The following is a 13,828-nucleotide window of genomic DNA, read 5'->3' as shown; positions in this document are numbered from 1 at the left end:
GAAGCACATCCTGTGAGCCTCCCACTGTGGGAGCCCGCCAGCCAGAAAGCTTGATGCCCTCTGGAGTCATGTAGAGCCAGGGGTCTCCTTGCTTTCTGGCTCTGTGACCTTGGGCAGCTCACTACCTCTCTGAGCCTTGGTTTTCTCATCACTAAAAAGTGGGTAGTAATAGTTTGTGCTTCGTAGGGTTGTTATGGGAATTAAATAGAACGATATGTGGAAAGTGCGCGTCTAGGTCCGCAGTAAGATTCCAATCAGTGTTAGCCACGAGGCTGAAGCTGTGTCATGAGAGACGGGTGGGACTCGGGACATTTATCCTGGCCGCGCCCCATGGGGATGCGATTTGTGTCTGAATCTCTGCAGGGCTGTCAGGTAGGAAAAAGAGCTTTTAATCTGTGTGGCAGGAGGGGCCAGACTCGTGTCAGGAGGTGGACGTTAACGTACGGAGCAGCTTTATAGCGGAGGAATGGTCGTTAGTGGAAGCCATCTCTTCGGGGTAGCGAGCGCCCTGTCAGCTGAGTGTGTAAACAGAGGCTTGTACACTCAGGGGCATGGTTTGAGGGATGCAGGAATTGTGTGTGGCAAATTGGATCTGGTGACAGCTGTCTCTGAGATTCTGAGGTTTTGTGATTTGGGGCAATGATCCTCGCCTCCCCATAACTCTGGAATCCCCTGCTATGTGACCTTAGGAGAGGCACATCCCCTCTGGGGACCCCGATTTGTGGAGTGGATCTCCTTTGCTAGAAGAAGCTCTGAGCCCTTCCAGAGGGAGTGGGTGGGGTCACCAGCTACCCACTCATCTCAGGGTGGCATGAGCCTTCCGCCCCATCCACCTGGGCTTGATGACAGTAAGCCCCGCTGGCATCTGTGACCTCACTGTAGCCTCCCAGCCCTAAAGGCGGGGCCTTTAGCACCTTCTTCTCCGTCAAGGAGACTGGCTCTGAGAGGTGCAGGGACTCGCCAGGGCCACACAGCTAGCACATGGCAGAGCCCGGATGTGGGCTGGGAGGCCTGCTTTCTAAGCAGAGTGGAGGAAATGCATGTTGCGTGAGCTGAGCAAACTCTCGGGGCCCTCCTCCGTGACTGGCTTCCCCCCATCTAAGCTCCCGCCAGGGGAACAGCCTGGCCCATCGCCAGGCCCTCCATCTTTTGTAGATGAGGTGATCCAGGCTGGAGAGGCTCCCTTCGAGGAGGGAGCAGGTGTCAGGGGCACGTGGAGCAGGCTGTGTGCTCTCACTGTTCGGGACAGGTGGGCACAGGTGTGTGGGGGGAGCCAGGTCCTGATGGGAGGCTGGAAGAAGGAGGTTGGGGCCAGAAAGCCTGTGGCTGCTGTCTGCAGCTGCTCTGCTCTGGGCGGGCCTCCCTGCTGACCCTGGTGTGAGCTCGACCCTGCGCCACTCTCTGAACCTCAGTTTCCTCATCTATAAAAGGGGGGTGGTGGTGAAACAGCTGCCCTATAAGGGCCCCCCAGCTCTGAGAGTCCGTGAATTCTGAGCCTCACTGGCAGGACGCCTGGAAAGACTGTCCCTGGAGACCCACTCAGCATGTCATGGCCAGTGCTAATGAGGGCAAAGGAGGGAGGGCAGGGTCAGATTCCTCAAGAACTAATTAGCTTCCCACAGTGGGGAGGGCGGTGATGGAGTGAGGAATTTTCCCAGCCTCTCACTGAGCTGCTAACCCTGGGCAGAGGCTGCCCATCCATCTGTCCATCAGCCCATTTTTTCATTCATTGTTCAATAAGCATAAATTGAGCCCTGACTGTGTGCCAGCTGGGCACTGGGGCTATAAAGAGAAAGGGCTGCCTACAGTGAACTTCCAGATTAATAGGGGCCTGACCCCAGCCCGATCCCTGACTCGGGCCCCAGACTCCACCCCTTGAATGAACCCTGACCCCTGCAGACTGTCCCCTGTACGTCCCAAAGGGGCTTTTTGAGACAAGCAAGCAGCTTGGGCATGGGCTGTGGAGCCAGAGACAACTGGTTCTGACTCCAGCTTTGCCACCCTTTGCTGTGTGACCTGGGGTGAATTACTTACACATCTCTGGACCTCGTTTTTCGCTGCTGTAAAACAAGGGCAAGAAATGCTTGTCTCCTGGTGTTCTTGTGAGGATAAAATGAAGTAATGTGATGTTCTAGTGCAGTCACTGCTGAAATTAGCCCAATTTACTACTTTTATAATATTACAATAGGAGAATTTTTAGATGATTGTTTGAAATGGGAAGAAACCTGCAAGGATATAGGAGAAATAAATAACAGTGGTTACCTGATTCGTGGTGTGGGGCGTATGGGGCTGGAAGGACATTTTTCACTGTGTACCTTTTTAGACTTTTTACTTTTTGTATCTTTAGACCATGCGAATGTATTAGCTATTCTAAAAAGAAGTGTTAGTGTTGGCAAATGACTATGCTCTGAGTTTGAAAGTGTAAAGGTCCTAAGAGAGGCATGTAGACCATGGCCTGGGGGTTCACTCATGCGTTCAGTAATGCTGACGAGGTGCCCACTTCATGCTAGGCACTATCTGGGCGCCAGGGTTAGAGTGATGAACAAGTCAGGCAAGGTCATCGCCCCCTTAGAGCTTATGTTCTAGGTGGGGAGACACATAATAGATAAGAAAACATGTAAAGAGGATAATTCTGAATTGTGGTGAATGCCATGAAGGAAATGAAGCAAAGAGATGAGAGAAGGGAGGGCTAATTATAGAGGAAGGCCCCACCAGAGAGGTGACATTCAAGTGGGTCCTGAGTGGCAAGCAGGAAACAACATGGAATACCACCAGGAAAAAGATCTTTCTAGGCAGAGGGAACAGCAAGTGCAAAGGCCCTGGGGCAGGAACAGGCTTGGCATTTTCAAGGAACAGAAAGAAAGCCAGCAGGGCAGAGCCCAGTGAGAGAGGAGAAGGGTGGTAGGAGACGAATCGGGGATGTAGTGGGGCCTTGACTGCTAAGGTGAGGTGTTCTTGCTGTGTTTGGTGAAGTGCTGTATGAACAGCCCTCAGGGGGATCCAGATGAGGACCTGGTTAATCTTGAACGGGTAGTCAGGGAAGGTTTCACCAGGTGGTGGCCTTTGAGTTGGCCATAATGGTTCAGTCAGGGGTCTATTTCAGGAGAAGAGATTCTAGGAAACAGTGAGTAAAGATCAGATTCCAGGGGACAAGAGCATCTGTAGGAGGGACACGGGTGACTGTCTGTCCATCTGTGTATGCCTGTGGGTCTGCATTCCCATTTGCTAACTGGGCATCTGTCCCCCTTGCAGCGTTGGGTCGGAGCACGAGCTTCACCGAGAGAGATCTGAAAGAGGCCAAGGCGCGGAGCCAGCAGATCGCAGCCCAGCTGACCACCCCTCCCAGCTCCAACTCCCGCGGTGTCCAGCTCTTCAACAGGCGCCGGCAGAGGGTGAACGAGTTCACCTCGGAGAGCCACGGCCAGAGGGGACAGAAGACCAGCCAGGAGTCCCTCAGCGTGCCCCCTGCCAGCCCCACAGGCCATGCCCCGGGGCCCAGCCTGAGTCCCACCTCACGCCCTGAGCCGGGCCCTCCCAGGAACCCCAACTGCCAGAGCCCTGACGTGGGGGTCCCTGGTCACAGCATGGAGGGGTGCTCAGAGGAAGCTGGCTTGCTGCGGCACCTGGAGAGGATGGCCAGTGAGGAGGAAGAGGTACCGCTGGTGGTGTATTTAAAGGAGAATGCAGCACTGCTGACTGCCAACGGGCTCCACCTCTCCCAGAACCGAGACGCCCAGGAGTCCCCACCAACGCCACCTCCAACCGAGGTCCACAGCCCAGCTGCAGACGTCAACCAAAACCTTTCCTCAGCCAGTGCCACACTCATCTCACCAGCTTCCGACAGCAACCACAACCTGCCAGCCACAGATGCCAATCAGAACCCACCGGCAACTGTCACCCCGCAGAGCCTGCCGCTTTCTAGTGTCCAGCAGAATTCTTCCGAGGCGCAACTCCCACCAAATGGCACAGCGTCAGATTCCAAACCCAGCACCCTGTGTGCTGATGGGCAACCCCAGGAGCTGGCTGCGGAGGTGAGATCCAGCACACTCCTCATTGATAAGGTGTCAGCTCCACCTGCCACCACCAGCATCTTCTCCAGAGAAGCTATTCCTCTCTCCAGCTCCGGGCCCCCAGCCCCAGATATCATGTCCAGCTCCTTGCTCATTGATGTCCAGCCCAGTGCCCCAGCCGTGTCAGCAGAACAAGAGATGTCTGGGCGGGCAGCCGCCATCACACCCACCAAGCTGTACAGCGAGGTCCACCTCACCCTGGCCAAGCCTCCATCAGTGGTCAACAGGACAGCCAGGCCCTTTGGGATCCAGGCATCAGGGAGCACCAGCCAGATGGAGCGGAGCCCCATGGTAGAGAGACGACATCTCGGGGAGAAGGCCCCGGCTCCCCAGCCCCCCAGCATGGCAGACAGGAGCCCTCGGCCACAGAGACACATAATGTCCCACAGCCCCATGGTGGAGAGGAGGCCCATGGCACAGCGAAGCCCCGCCTTGGAGAGACGCCCCTTGGGGAACTTCACCCCGCCCCCCACCTATGCTGAGACCTTGTCCACGGCCCCCCTGGCTTCCCGAATTAGGTCTCCCCCATCTTACTCTGCCTTGTACCCCAGCTCCGACCCCAAGCCTTCTCATCTGAAGGGCCAGGCAGTTCCCGCCAGCAAGACGGGCATTTTGGAGGAGTCGATGGCCCGCAGGGGCAGCCGGAAATCCATGTTCACCTTCGTGGAGAAGCCCAAGGTGACCCCAAATCCAGACCTGCTGGATCTGGTACAGACGGCGGATGAGAAGCGGCGGCAGAGGGACCAGGGGGAGGCAGGCGCGGATGAGGAGCCCTTTGCACTGGGGGCCGAGGCCTCCAACTTCCAGCAGGAGCCAGCACCGCGGGACAGGGCCAGCCCCGGGGGCGCCGAGGAGATCCTCCCGGAGTGGGCCTCGTGCCTCAAGTCACCGCGCATCCAGGCCAAGCCGAAGCCCAAACCCAACCAGAACCTCTCCGAGGCCTCGGGGAAGGGGGCTGAGCTCTACGCGCGCCGCCAGTCCCGCATGGAGAAGTACGTCATCGAGTCTTCCTCCCCGGGCCACGCCGAGCTGGCTCGCTGCCCGTCACCTACTATGTCCCTGCCTTCGTCCTGGAAATACTCCACGAACGCCCCCGGTGGCTTCCGGGTGGCATCCCGGAGCCCAGCTCGGACCCCGCCTGCCTCCCTCTACCACGGCTACCTGCCTGAGAATGGGGTCCTGCGCCCAGAGCCCAGCAAGCAGCCGCCCTACCAGCTGCGGCCCTCGCTCTTTGTCCTCTCGCCCATCAAAGAGCCCACCAAGGCCTTGCCCAGAGCCGCCGTGCCCAGAGCCGCCTCACCTGCCAAGCCGAGCTCCCTGGACCTGGCGCCCAGCCTGCCCAAGGGGGCCCTCCCACCGTCCCCTGCCCTGCCTCGGTCCTTCCGGCCCTCCCCGGGCCAGCATGCCTGCCCTGGCCAGGATGGCCTCCAGCCCACTGCCGGGAGCCCTACCTACAGCAGTGATGTCTCCCCCGTGTCTCCCTCCAGGGCGTGGTCTCCCCGAGCCAAGCAGGCCCCCAGGCCTTCCTTCTCCACCCGGAACGCCGGGATCGAGGCTCAGGTGTGGAAGCCTTCCTTCTGCTTCAAGTAACAGATTCACAGGGATCCCGCTGCCTGTCAGGGCCCCTCTCCGAGGGCCAGATGGAGAGCAGATGTGGCAGGAAGTGGCGCAGGGATGAGAGTCAGGAGTACAGGGACTTGGGCTCAAGGGCTGATGCTGCCACCAGCTAGCTGTGTGACCTTGGGCAAGTCACCTCCCCTCTCTGAGCTGCAGCTGCCCCTTTCTTTCCACAAGGGTGAACGGACTCTATGTCTGAGGGACCTGCGAGTGGGGAGGAGGGTCATGGAGAGAGAGCTCCCTTGGCAGGCCCTAATGAGGCTGGGCAGCTTCCTCTGGCCTCTGTGAGCTGTAGGGATGCCAGCGTCTTGCTGGGGAATGGCCTAGAAGGGGACCCTAACAGGGGCTTCTGGAGCAAACAGCCTGCCAGTGCTTGTGGAACCAGCCAGCCAAGGGTCTGCCTCCTCGGCTGCCCCAGCGGGGCCTCCCTTGTGTGGCCCCAGCTCCTGGCATCTTTCTGCCTGTTGCTGGATTCTCACCTCCACAGCTCTGTCTCTTCCACCTCTGCCTTCTGGACACCGGTTCCTCTCCGCTGCTTCAGAGAGCTTTGCCTCGGCCTCCACGTCCTCTACTCTCCTGGGTTCTTCTGCTGGATGAGGACTTAGCCCACCGCTGCTGTCTGACGCTTTTCTTCCTGCCCCCTGCTCAGCCGCCTCCATGCCCCCTCCAGACATCTGGCTCTGCTTTAGGGACAGCCAAAGCAGGTCATCCCAGACCTCAGTCCTGGTTCCACCTGGCTTGCCCTCACTGTTCTGGGGTGTGGGAGGTCCTAAGGGGTCCCCGAGAGAAAGAGAGCCCTGTAGAAGGATGTGCAGATGTCGGTGTGTGGCTAGGAGAGAGGCCCCTAGCAACGGATCCCTTGGCTGTTTTAGCTTTAACCTCAGCCAAGATCTGTCCGACTAAAAGCAGCTGTCTCTGTACAGCGGAAGGGGCCCCAGGGAGAGAGGCAGGACAGCAGGGTTCTGGTCCCATCTCAGCCTCCCATTTGCTGTGTGACTTTGGCCAATTCATGTTCCCTTTCTGGGCCCCAGTTTTCTCATGTATACAATGAGGTCCCTTCCAGCTGTGACAATCTGTGAGGATCGAGAGGATAGGCTGGTGCTTTGGGAGAAAGGCCTCGTAAGTGGTAAGACAGTTCCCTGGGAAGAGAGGGGAAGGAAATGGGCCGTTGCCATAAGACAGATGGAGTTAGATGTCTGCAAGAGCGTCCTGGGGAGGGTGTGGCTGGAATGAGCTGCTGCAGGAGGCCAGGGGATCAGAAGTCTCAGCTGGGATGGCTCAGGCTCAGGCTTGCCTAGAGATGGGGGAGTGTGGCAATGGCCAGGGCGGGAGCACAGCAGCTCAGTGGGGCAGTCGGAGGAGACCTTAAGGTTTTGAGGAAAAGGCTGGGACTTAGCAATCTGGAGTCTAACAGACTGACTGCACGTGTACCCCGGGTCAGTTTCCTGTTCATCAACCGGGAGGCGGTTGAGTCGGGGAGTCTGAGATCCTCATCACCTCTCCCCTTTGATGTGATGCAGCCCCCCAAAACTGGGCTTTGTGGTGGGTGAGAGAATACAGACGCAAGAGGCAGCATTCAGATGGAAGCTTCCCAGGGCCGGGGGCCGAGCACCACCCACCTTCCCTTTCCTGGCCCTATTTCTGGGCTCCCCAGCGGGGCGAGGGGTGGTGGAGGCGGTGCCCGTGCTGGGCTGAGCCTGCAGTTTTCGTGAGCTCTGGGCTCGTCTCCATGGGAACAGGGGGTGCCTTCCTGGTGAGTTCATTCTGCCCAGAACGCGGGGGCATGTGTGGGGAGCCGCTGTGAGCTGAGCTCCTTCATGCCAATCCCCTCCCCTGCCTGGACCCTGCTCCCTTCGACCCCTGAGGGCCAGCAATGGAAGAGCCCACCCTCCATCCTGCAGCTCCTGCGGCCAGGCTGGCCAAGCTCTTCCCCAACCTTGTCTCCTCTCCTGTTCTTAATACACTCTGCCTCAAATCTGTCTTGCTTCTTTCTTTCTTCCGCGCTCGCTGGCTGGTGGTCGGGGCTGTCTCCCTCCCTCCTGATTCTGGCCTGGGAAGCTGGGTGGGACTGCCTAGTTCCTATGTGTGGACATGTGGTGTGTCTCTGAGTGTCACCTGCACCTGCTGCGTGTCTGCATCTGCCATGGGTACAGATGTGTGCTGGTGTGGAAGTGAGGGTGGCCCTTTCTCTTCCCCCAGGTCAGCACTTGGGGAACTAGAATCCTGCGGAAATCACGTTCTTCTGTTTTGTCCTTCCTTGGGAGTTTGGCCAAAAAGGCTGGAGAGCATGGGGAAACCCCACAACCCCTGACGGTCCAGGTTTGCTTGAGTTCTTTAAAAGTGGAACTCAAATGCCTTGAGCCAGAGCACACACCTTCCCTTTCCCTCAGGTCCCCTCCTCCCCTCCCTATTCTCTAAATCTGGCCATTTCTGACATTCTCACTGCCTGGCTCCTGAAAACACAGTTTCTACCCCTGGTGGAGAGGAACAAATTGCCATTGAGAGTCAGAAGAACTGGGTTCTAGTCCCAGATCTGCACCTGACTCCTTATGCAATGTTAGACAACTCCTTCCCACTGCTGGGCCTCAGTTTCCCCTTTGGTGCAATGAAAGGATTGCAGAAGGCGGTCTGAGAGCTAGTCCCGTTTGGTCTCTGATGGTTCCTGTCTGACTGCTCTAGGCATGCCCTCACCCCACACACGTGCCCTGCTTTGGGGCTGGTGCTGGGTTCAGTGGGTGCCACTCTCTGAATTTCCACGCAAGTGCATTTCCAAGGAGTTCTCATGTATCTGGTGCATTGGGATCTTTGTCAGAAAGGGAACAGGTCTGATTTCCCACAGCCTTTCTGTATTGTGCACCCCACCTCCCGCCCCGCACACCCGGAGTCAGGACCCAGACATGGCAGTTCCGGTGAGGTCAGTCACTGGCCCTCCTCCAAGTGATGAGTTGCGGCTCCCCACTGCCCTCAGCATTCCATCCCAGGCTTGAGAAGTCAGTGCTGTTACTCCTTCTACGTGCTGGCCCTAGCCTTCCCCTTGTGGCCACCAAAGGTGGAGATGACCCTTAGAGATTTCAGGCAGTTATCGGCTCCTCCTGCCCCACCCACTCTTCTCCCGGCTGAAGAGCCCTGGTTCCTCGGCCTCAGTGCTGGTGGACCCGCTTGGATTATGAACTCTTGGCCCCATTTCCTGCAGCTGGGCTGACTGACAGCTTCCTGGGATGTCCCACAGACAGCAGCTCCCAGTGTCTCTGGCTCACGTATACACAACTCTGACCCTGGGAGTAAAAGCGTGGGTCCCACACTGACCTTTAACTTTCCTACTTGAAATGACTCACACCATTTCCTAATAGGGGCCTTGGATGTCCCGATGAGGTCCCCACGGGTCACTCCAGCATTGCCATCCTGTGAAAAATGTCCCGTTCAGACGGCTGTACAACATTCCTCTTTAGGTTAAAGGGATCCAGTTCAGAGTCTGGGCTCAGCTAGCTGCCCCATTTGTTTGGAGAAAACACATACTTTATTACTTTCTTTTGATTGGAAGAAATTAGATTCTGATTGCATGAGAGGCTGACTGGCTTAGCTGTGGCTGATTACAGACTGGGTGAGAGAATGGATCTTATGAATGATTCTAGGTCCTGACTGGGTAGGAGACACTGTAAAGACTGGCTGGTTCTGGACTCTGAGGGATGACCGCTGGTGCACTTGGATCGGACCGAAGGCTGAGTGGACTGGTTTGTTGCTGGACTCTGATTGGATGGACAGTTGGATGGTTTAGCAGATACAGGCTGGGCGTGGGTTCCATGCACTTTCAAACCAGTTCTCACTGCAGAAGCCTGGTCCCGCCTTAGTCACACCATAGTCACACACGCACACACCTCCCGGTGGGGCAGAACACACCAGATAGGTATCTACACCTCCAGACTCCATTTTCATCGTTGTAAAACGGTGTGCTGATGTCAGCCACCTCACCAGTCTGTTGTGGGGAGCTCATGAGAGATGCAGGATGAGACTGAACCTTGCAGACTGGAAAGTCCCTAAATTAGTAGGAAACAGGTATGATGGGATAATAGCAGAACTGTGCCTTAGAACCTCAAAGAGGTTCGCCAACTTGACCTCAGCGAATCCACACCCCCCACCCAATGCTGGCAAGAAGTCCAGTGAGGGGAGTGCTGCCTAGGGAGGAATGACCCCTCTTCCTTTCGTGTTTCCATCTGTCAGTGGGACCTTCCTCCCTGCTCAAGGCTCCAAGGAAAAATTAGGAGGTGACCATGGCAACATGGCAAGGGGGTGGGGCTGAGAGAGCCATTCCCCAAGTCCAACCTTAATAATAACGATCAATATTTTTAAAATTTTTGAATAGATGATACATCCATATAGCTCAAAAATCTAAACTATACACAAAGTAATACATTAAAAGCCTTATTCCCACTCCTATGGCCATGTACCCTGCCCTGTTCACCCCATTTCTCAACAGGGAACCACTTTGGTTAGTTTCATGTATCTCCTGCCCATATTTCTCTATGGTCACTAACATCTATTGAGCGCTTACTCTCTTCCAGGGCATCTTCTAACAGATGTAGTAATCTTATTTACATGAGCTATCTCATTTAATCCTCACAGCAACCCTCTAGGGTACGTGCTGATATTATACCCCCATTTTACAGAGGAGGAAAGTAAGCCCAGAGACTTTGGGGTGCTTCTGTTGCTGAAGCAACTTGCCCGAGTTCTGTAAGTAAAGGAGTCTGTCTCCGAAGGGAGACTTCTTAACCACTGGGCATCTCTCTGCCTCGCTGTTAGGCGCAGGGCAGGCGGCGCGGGCTTTCCCAAGCATCTGGGCTGACAGTTGGGGCACAGGCACCGCCTGACTGGGGTTGCTGGCTTCCCGACTCTGTACAGTGGACACATCAGCCTCGGTCCCTTCCGAAACCGGGTATAGAGGACCCGAGCACTAACGCCTGCCCCCACCCTCTCTGCTCTCTCCCCAGGACCGCCAGGAGAGCCTGCCCACCTCCCCGCCCTGGACGCCTGGCGCGTCCCGGCCCCCCAGCAGCCTGGACGGCTGGGTGAGCCCGGGGCCGTGGGAGCGGAGCCGCGGGAGCAGCATGAGCAGCCCCCCGCCGCTGCCGCCGCCGCCGCCGCCGCCGCCGCCCATGTCCCCCTCGTGGAGCGAGCGCTCGGTCTCCCCGCTGCGACCTGAGACCGACGTGCGGCCCCCCAGCCGCCAACTGCAGGCGCTCCTGGCGCGAAACATCATCAACGCGGCCCGGCGCAAGAGCGCCTCCCCGCGGCCGGCGGGCGCCGAGAGCCTGCGGCCCTTCTCCCCGCCCGGGGCGCCGCCGCCGCCGCCGCCGCCGCCGCGCATGCGCTCGCCGCAGCCCTCCCGCCCCGGCCCAGCAGTCGGCACCGGGGCCACTTTCGCCCCGATCCCGCGGAGCCCGCTGCCGCCCGGGCCCGCGCCCTGCACCAGCCCCCGGAACCCGCTGCCCGCGCCGTCCAGGCCCTTCCCCTACCGCCGCTCGCCCACGGACTCCGACGTGTCCCTCGACTCCGAGGACTCCGGGGCTAAGTCTCCGGGCATCCTGGGCTACAACATCTGTCCCCGCGGGTGGAACGGCAGCCTAAGGCTTAAGCGTGGCAGCCTCCCCACCGAGGCCTCCTGCAGCTCCTAAAGCTTCCCCCGCCCCGACCCCGTTCCCACCCTGGGAGGGCCAAGCCCGAAGAAGAGTCATCGGGCGTGGTAGATCCCAGCGCCACGTCCCCAGTGGGTCTGGCCTCTTTGGACAGCGCCAGAGATAAGGGGTCAGGGGAGGAGAGCTCTGGGCGTGGGGTGGGGTCGTGATTCAGGCTTGGGTTCTAGCCCTCACTCTATCATTCAGTCGTTTTGTGACCCTGGGCAAGACCCTTCCTCTGTCTGACCCTCAGCTTTCCCATCTGTTTAATGGGGCTTTGGCCAAAGCAATCTCCAAACGCCTAAATTCCCCCTCCCATCAATACACATGCACACACACTAGGTGCCTTGGAAGAGGGCGCTGTGTACATGGACCCCGCGACTTGCTGCATTCCCGGCGGCCATGCTCCTCCCTCCCTTGCTGGCTCTGCTCTTTGGAGTCTGGCAAATGAGAGGTGCGTTCAGAAGATCTCAGGCCTAAGTTCCCCTGTCCAGGCCCTGGCTTGACCATTTGCCTCCCTGGCACCAAGTCCCAAGCAGGAGCAGCTGTTTTCCATCCCTTCCCAGACAAGCTCTATTTTTACCATGGTGACCTTTAGAGAGGTCTCCCCGGCCAGCTCAAGGTGCCCCGCTGGCCCCTCTGGAGGGAAGAGGCAGGAAAATTCCTCCTTCCAGATCCCGCTCTTGCTTTTGTCCACCCCACCTCAGACTGCCCAGGGCCTCTTATCTGCAGCCAGAGAAGATTGCTGCAAGGTGGTGATTTCCCCTCTGCCCAGGACTTGGGCCTCCAGGAATGCTATGGGTGCCTCCAACCCATCTATCCCTTCTGGACCCTTTCATGGCAGGTTCTGGGCTCAAAGCTGAGCGGGGAGAGAAGAGTTGATATGGAGCTACCTGCTATCCTGTGGCTTCAGCTGATGGCCCTGAGTTTGGTTGCCCATTCAGAAGGGAGAGGCAGAGTTCCTTGTTGTGGGAGGTATGCCAGCAGTGGCCAAGATGCACAGAGGAGATTTTAGTAGGGAATGGATTAGCTCAGATGCCCTCTGGGGGCTCTTCCAGTCCTGAAATACATTCCGTGGTATTAGGAAGAGAGGGAGAGTAGTGTTGGTGGATTGGCTGGGCAGAATTCAGGGGCAGATGAGCTTGGGTGGGTGAGTGAGGGGTTAGACCAGAGTCTGCCCGTGTCTCTGGTTCTGTAGGAAGTAGCCTGTGCTTCAGTTTCAGGCCCTCGCATCCATATCATGCCCAGATGAGTGGGCACTGTTCTGCCCCATCGCACTCTGGCCTAGCTAGTGCCTGGTGCCCAGTGACCTTGGGGAGTCTGACTACAGGCCCTAGCCTGTCCTTTAAACCTTGGTGGCTCTGATTCTAATCCCCAGGAGGGACAGGGGGAGGAATGGGGCTGAGTTCTATAATTTCCAGAGTTGGTTGGTGGTGCCCTCTAGAGGTTCAGAATCTCAGCTTCAGAATAACTACAACAGGGAAGTGAGGGAGGGGGAAGAAATTGGCTCAGGATCAAAGGCATGTAGGTGGAAGGATACCAGGATGTTGCTAAAGGTGAGGGACAGAGTGTGATTTGGGGTTGGGGTAGACTTACCCACCTGTCAGGGTGATGTCAGACCTGGAACCCCTAAGTGAGGCTAGGGAAAGTTGGGGTCAGGATGGGAGACAGTTGGGGGATGGGGGGGGTGCTTTGGAATAAAAGAGTGATCCCAGAGGGTTCCTAGGGCCTAAGGATTGGGAACACAGGCCCTGTTGAAAAGATGAGAGGGTGCTCCTATTTGGTCCATGATGAGTGAGCACATTTACCAAAGTGCTCACCTGCTTCAGGGTCCCTTGTAGCATGGGAGACTGGGGCTAAGGGCCTCTTTCAGAGAAGAGACACTATCAGGCTACTAGCCGATGCAGTTGCATAGAAAAATCCACTTCTACCTGCATTTCCCCAAAGAGCCAGCAGGAGGCAGCCTTGGGAAGCTGCAGTTCTGTCTGCCTGTTCTCTCCCTGTCACTGCCTTTTTCCTCTCCTCTAACCCACTAGAAATTGCCTGTGTCCTGCCTCTTGCCTCCTGTAGAATTCAGCTCTGGCCCTCAATAAATGCTTCCTGCATCCTACTGCCTCCTGTGTTATTTTCTGCTGTGTCTAAAGCCCCTCCTTTCTCCCCAACTGTGGAACAGCCCATGGGTAGATAAGAACAGCTCTGGGTTGATAAGAATGTTTGATACATGTGGGGTGGAAACTTGGGAACAACAGAAGAACTCTGGGCCGTAGAAGAAGTCCCTGGGTTGAAGTCCTGGTCCTGTTGTCTCCTAGCTGAGTGACCCTGGATAAACCCACTCCTTCTCCAGGCCTTAGCTTTCCTATCTGTGTGATGAGTGAGCGGGGCTAGGTGATGTCTCAGGGCGGTATTGCCCCTTGTCACCGGAGTGGGCAGGGCCAAGCCGGGGCAGGGCCCAGGGCTCTGGGGCTGCTTCCT

General features: G+C 57.3%; 1 protein-coding gene across 4 annotated transcripts in view; it reads left to right on the top strand.

Moving 5' to 3' along the window:
* SYNPO (synaptopodin) overlaps window positions 1–13,463 on the top strand; it is a 36,586-nt gene extending 23,123 nt beyond the window's left edge. For 3 of the 4 annotated variants that reach the window (XM_044777802.2, XM_070517191.1, XM_070517192.1), the window contains 2 exons: window positions 3,253–5,630; window positions 10,673–13,463. In XM_044777802.2, coding sequence (XP_044633737.2) covers window positions 3,253–5,630; window positions 10,673–11,356 — 3,062 coding nt within the window. In that variant the 3' untranslated portion in view covers window positions 11,357–13,463. Of the gene's footprint in view, window positions 1–3,252; window positions 7,667–10,672 lie in introns of those variants that run through there. The other variant, XM_070517193.1, reaches the window with a different exon arrangement.
* Window positions 13,464–13,828: the final 365 nt, after the last annotated feature.

This window comes from Equus asinus, chromosome 9 (genome assembly GCF_041296235.1).
Source record: "Equus asinus isolate D_3611 breed Donkey chromosome 9, EquAss-T2T_v2, whole genome shotgun sequence".
In the NCBI taxonomy this organism is placed as follows: Eukaryota; Metazoa; Chordata; class Mammalia; order Perissodactyla; family Equidae; genus Equus; species Equus asinus.
Note: the sequence above shows the minus strand (reverse complement) of the source record. Positions and strands in the feature narration are given on the sequence as shown.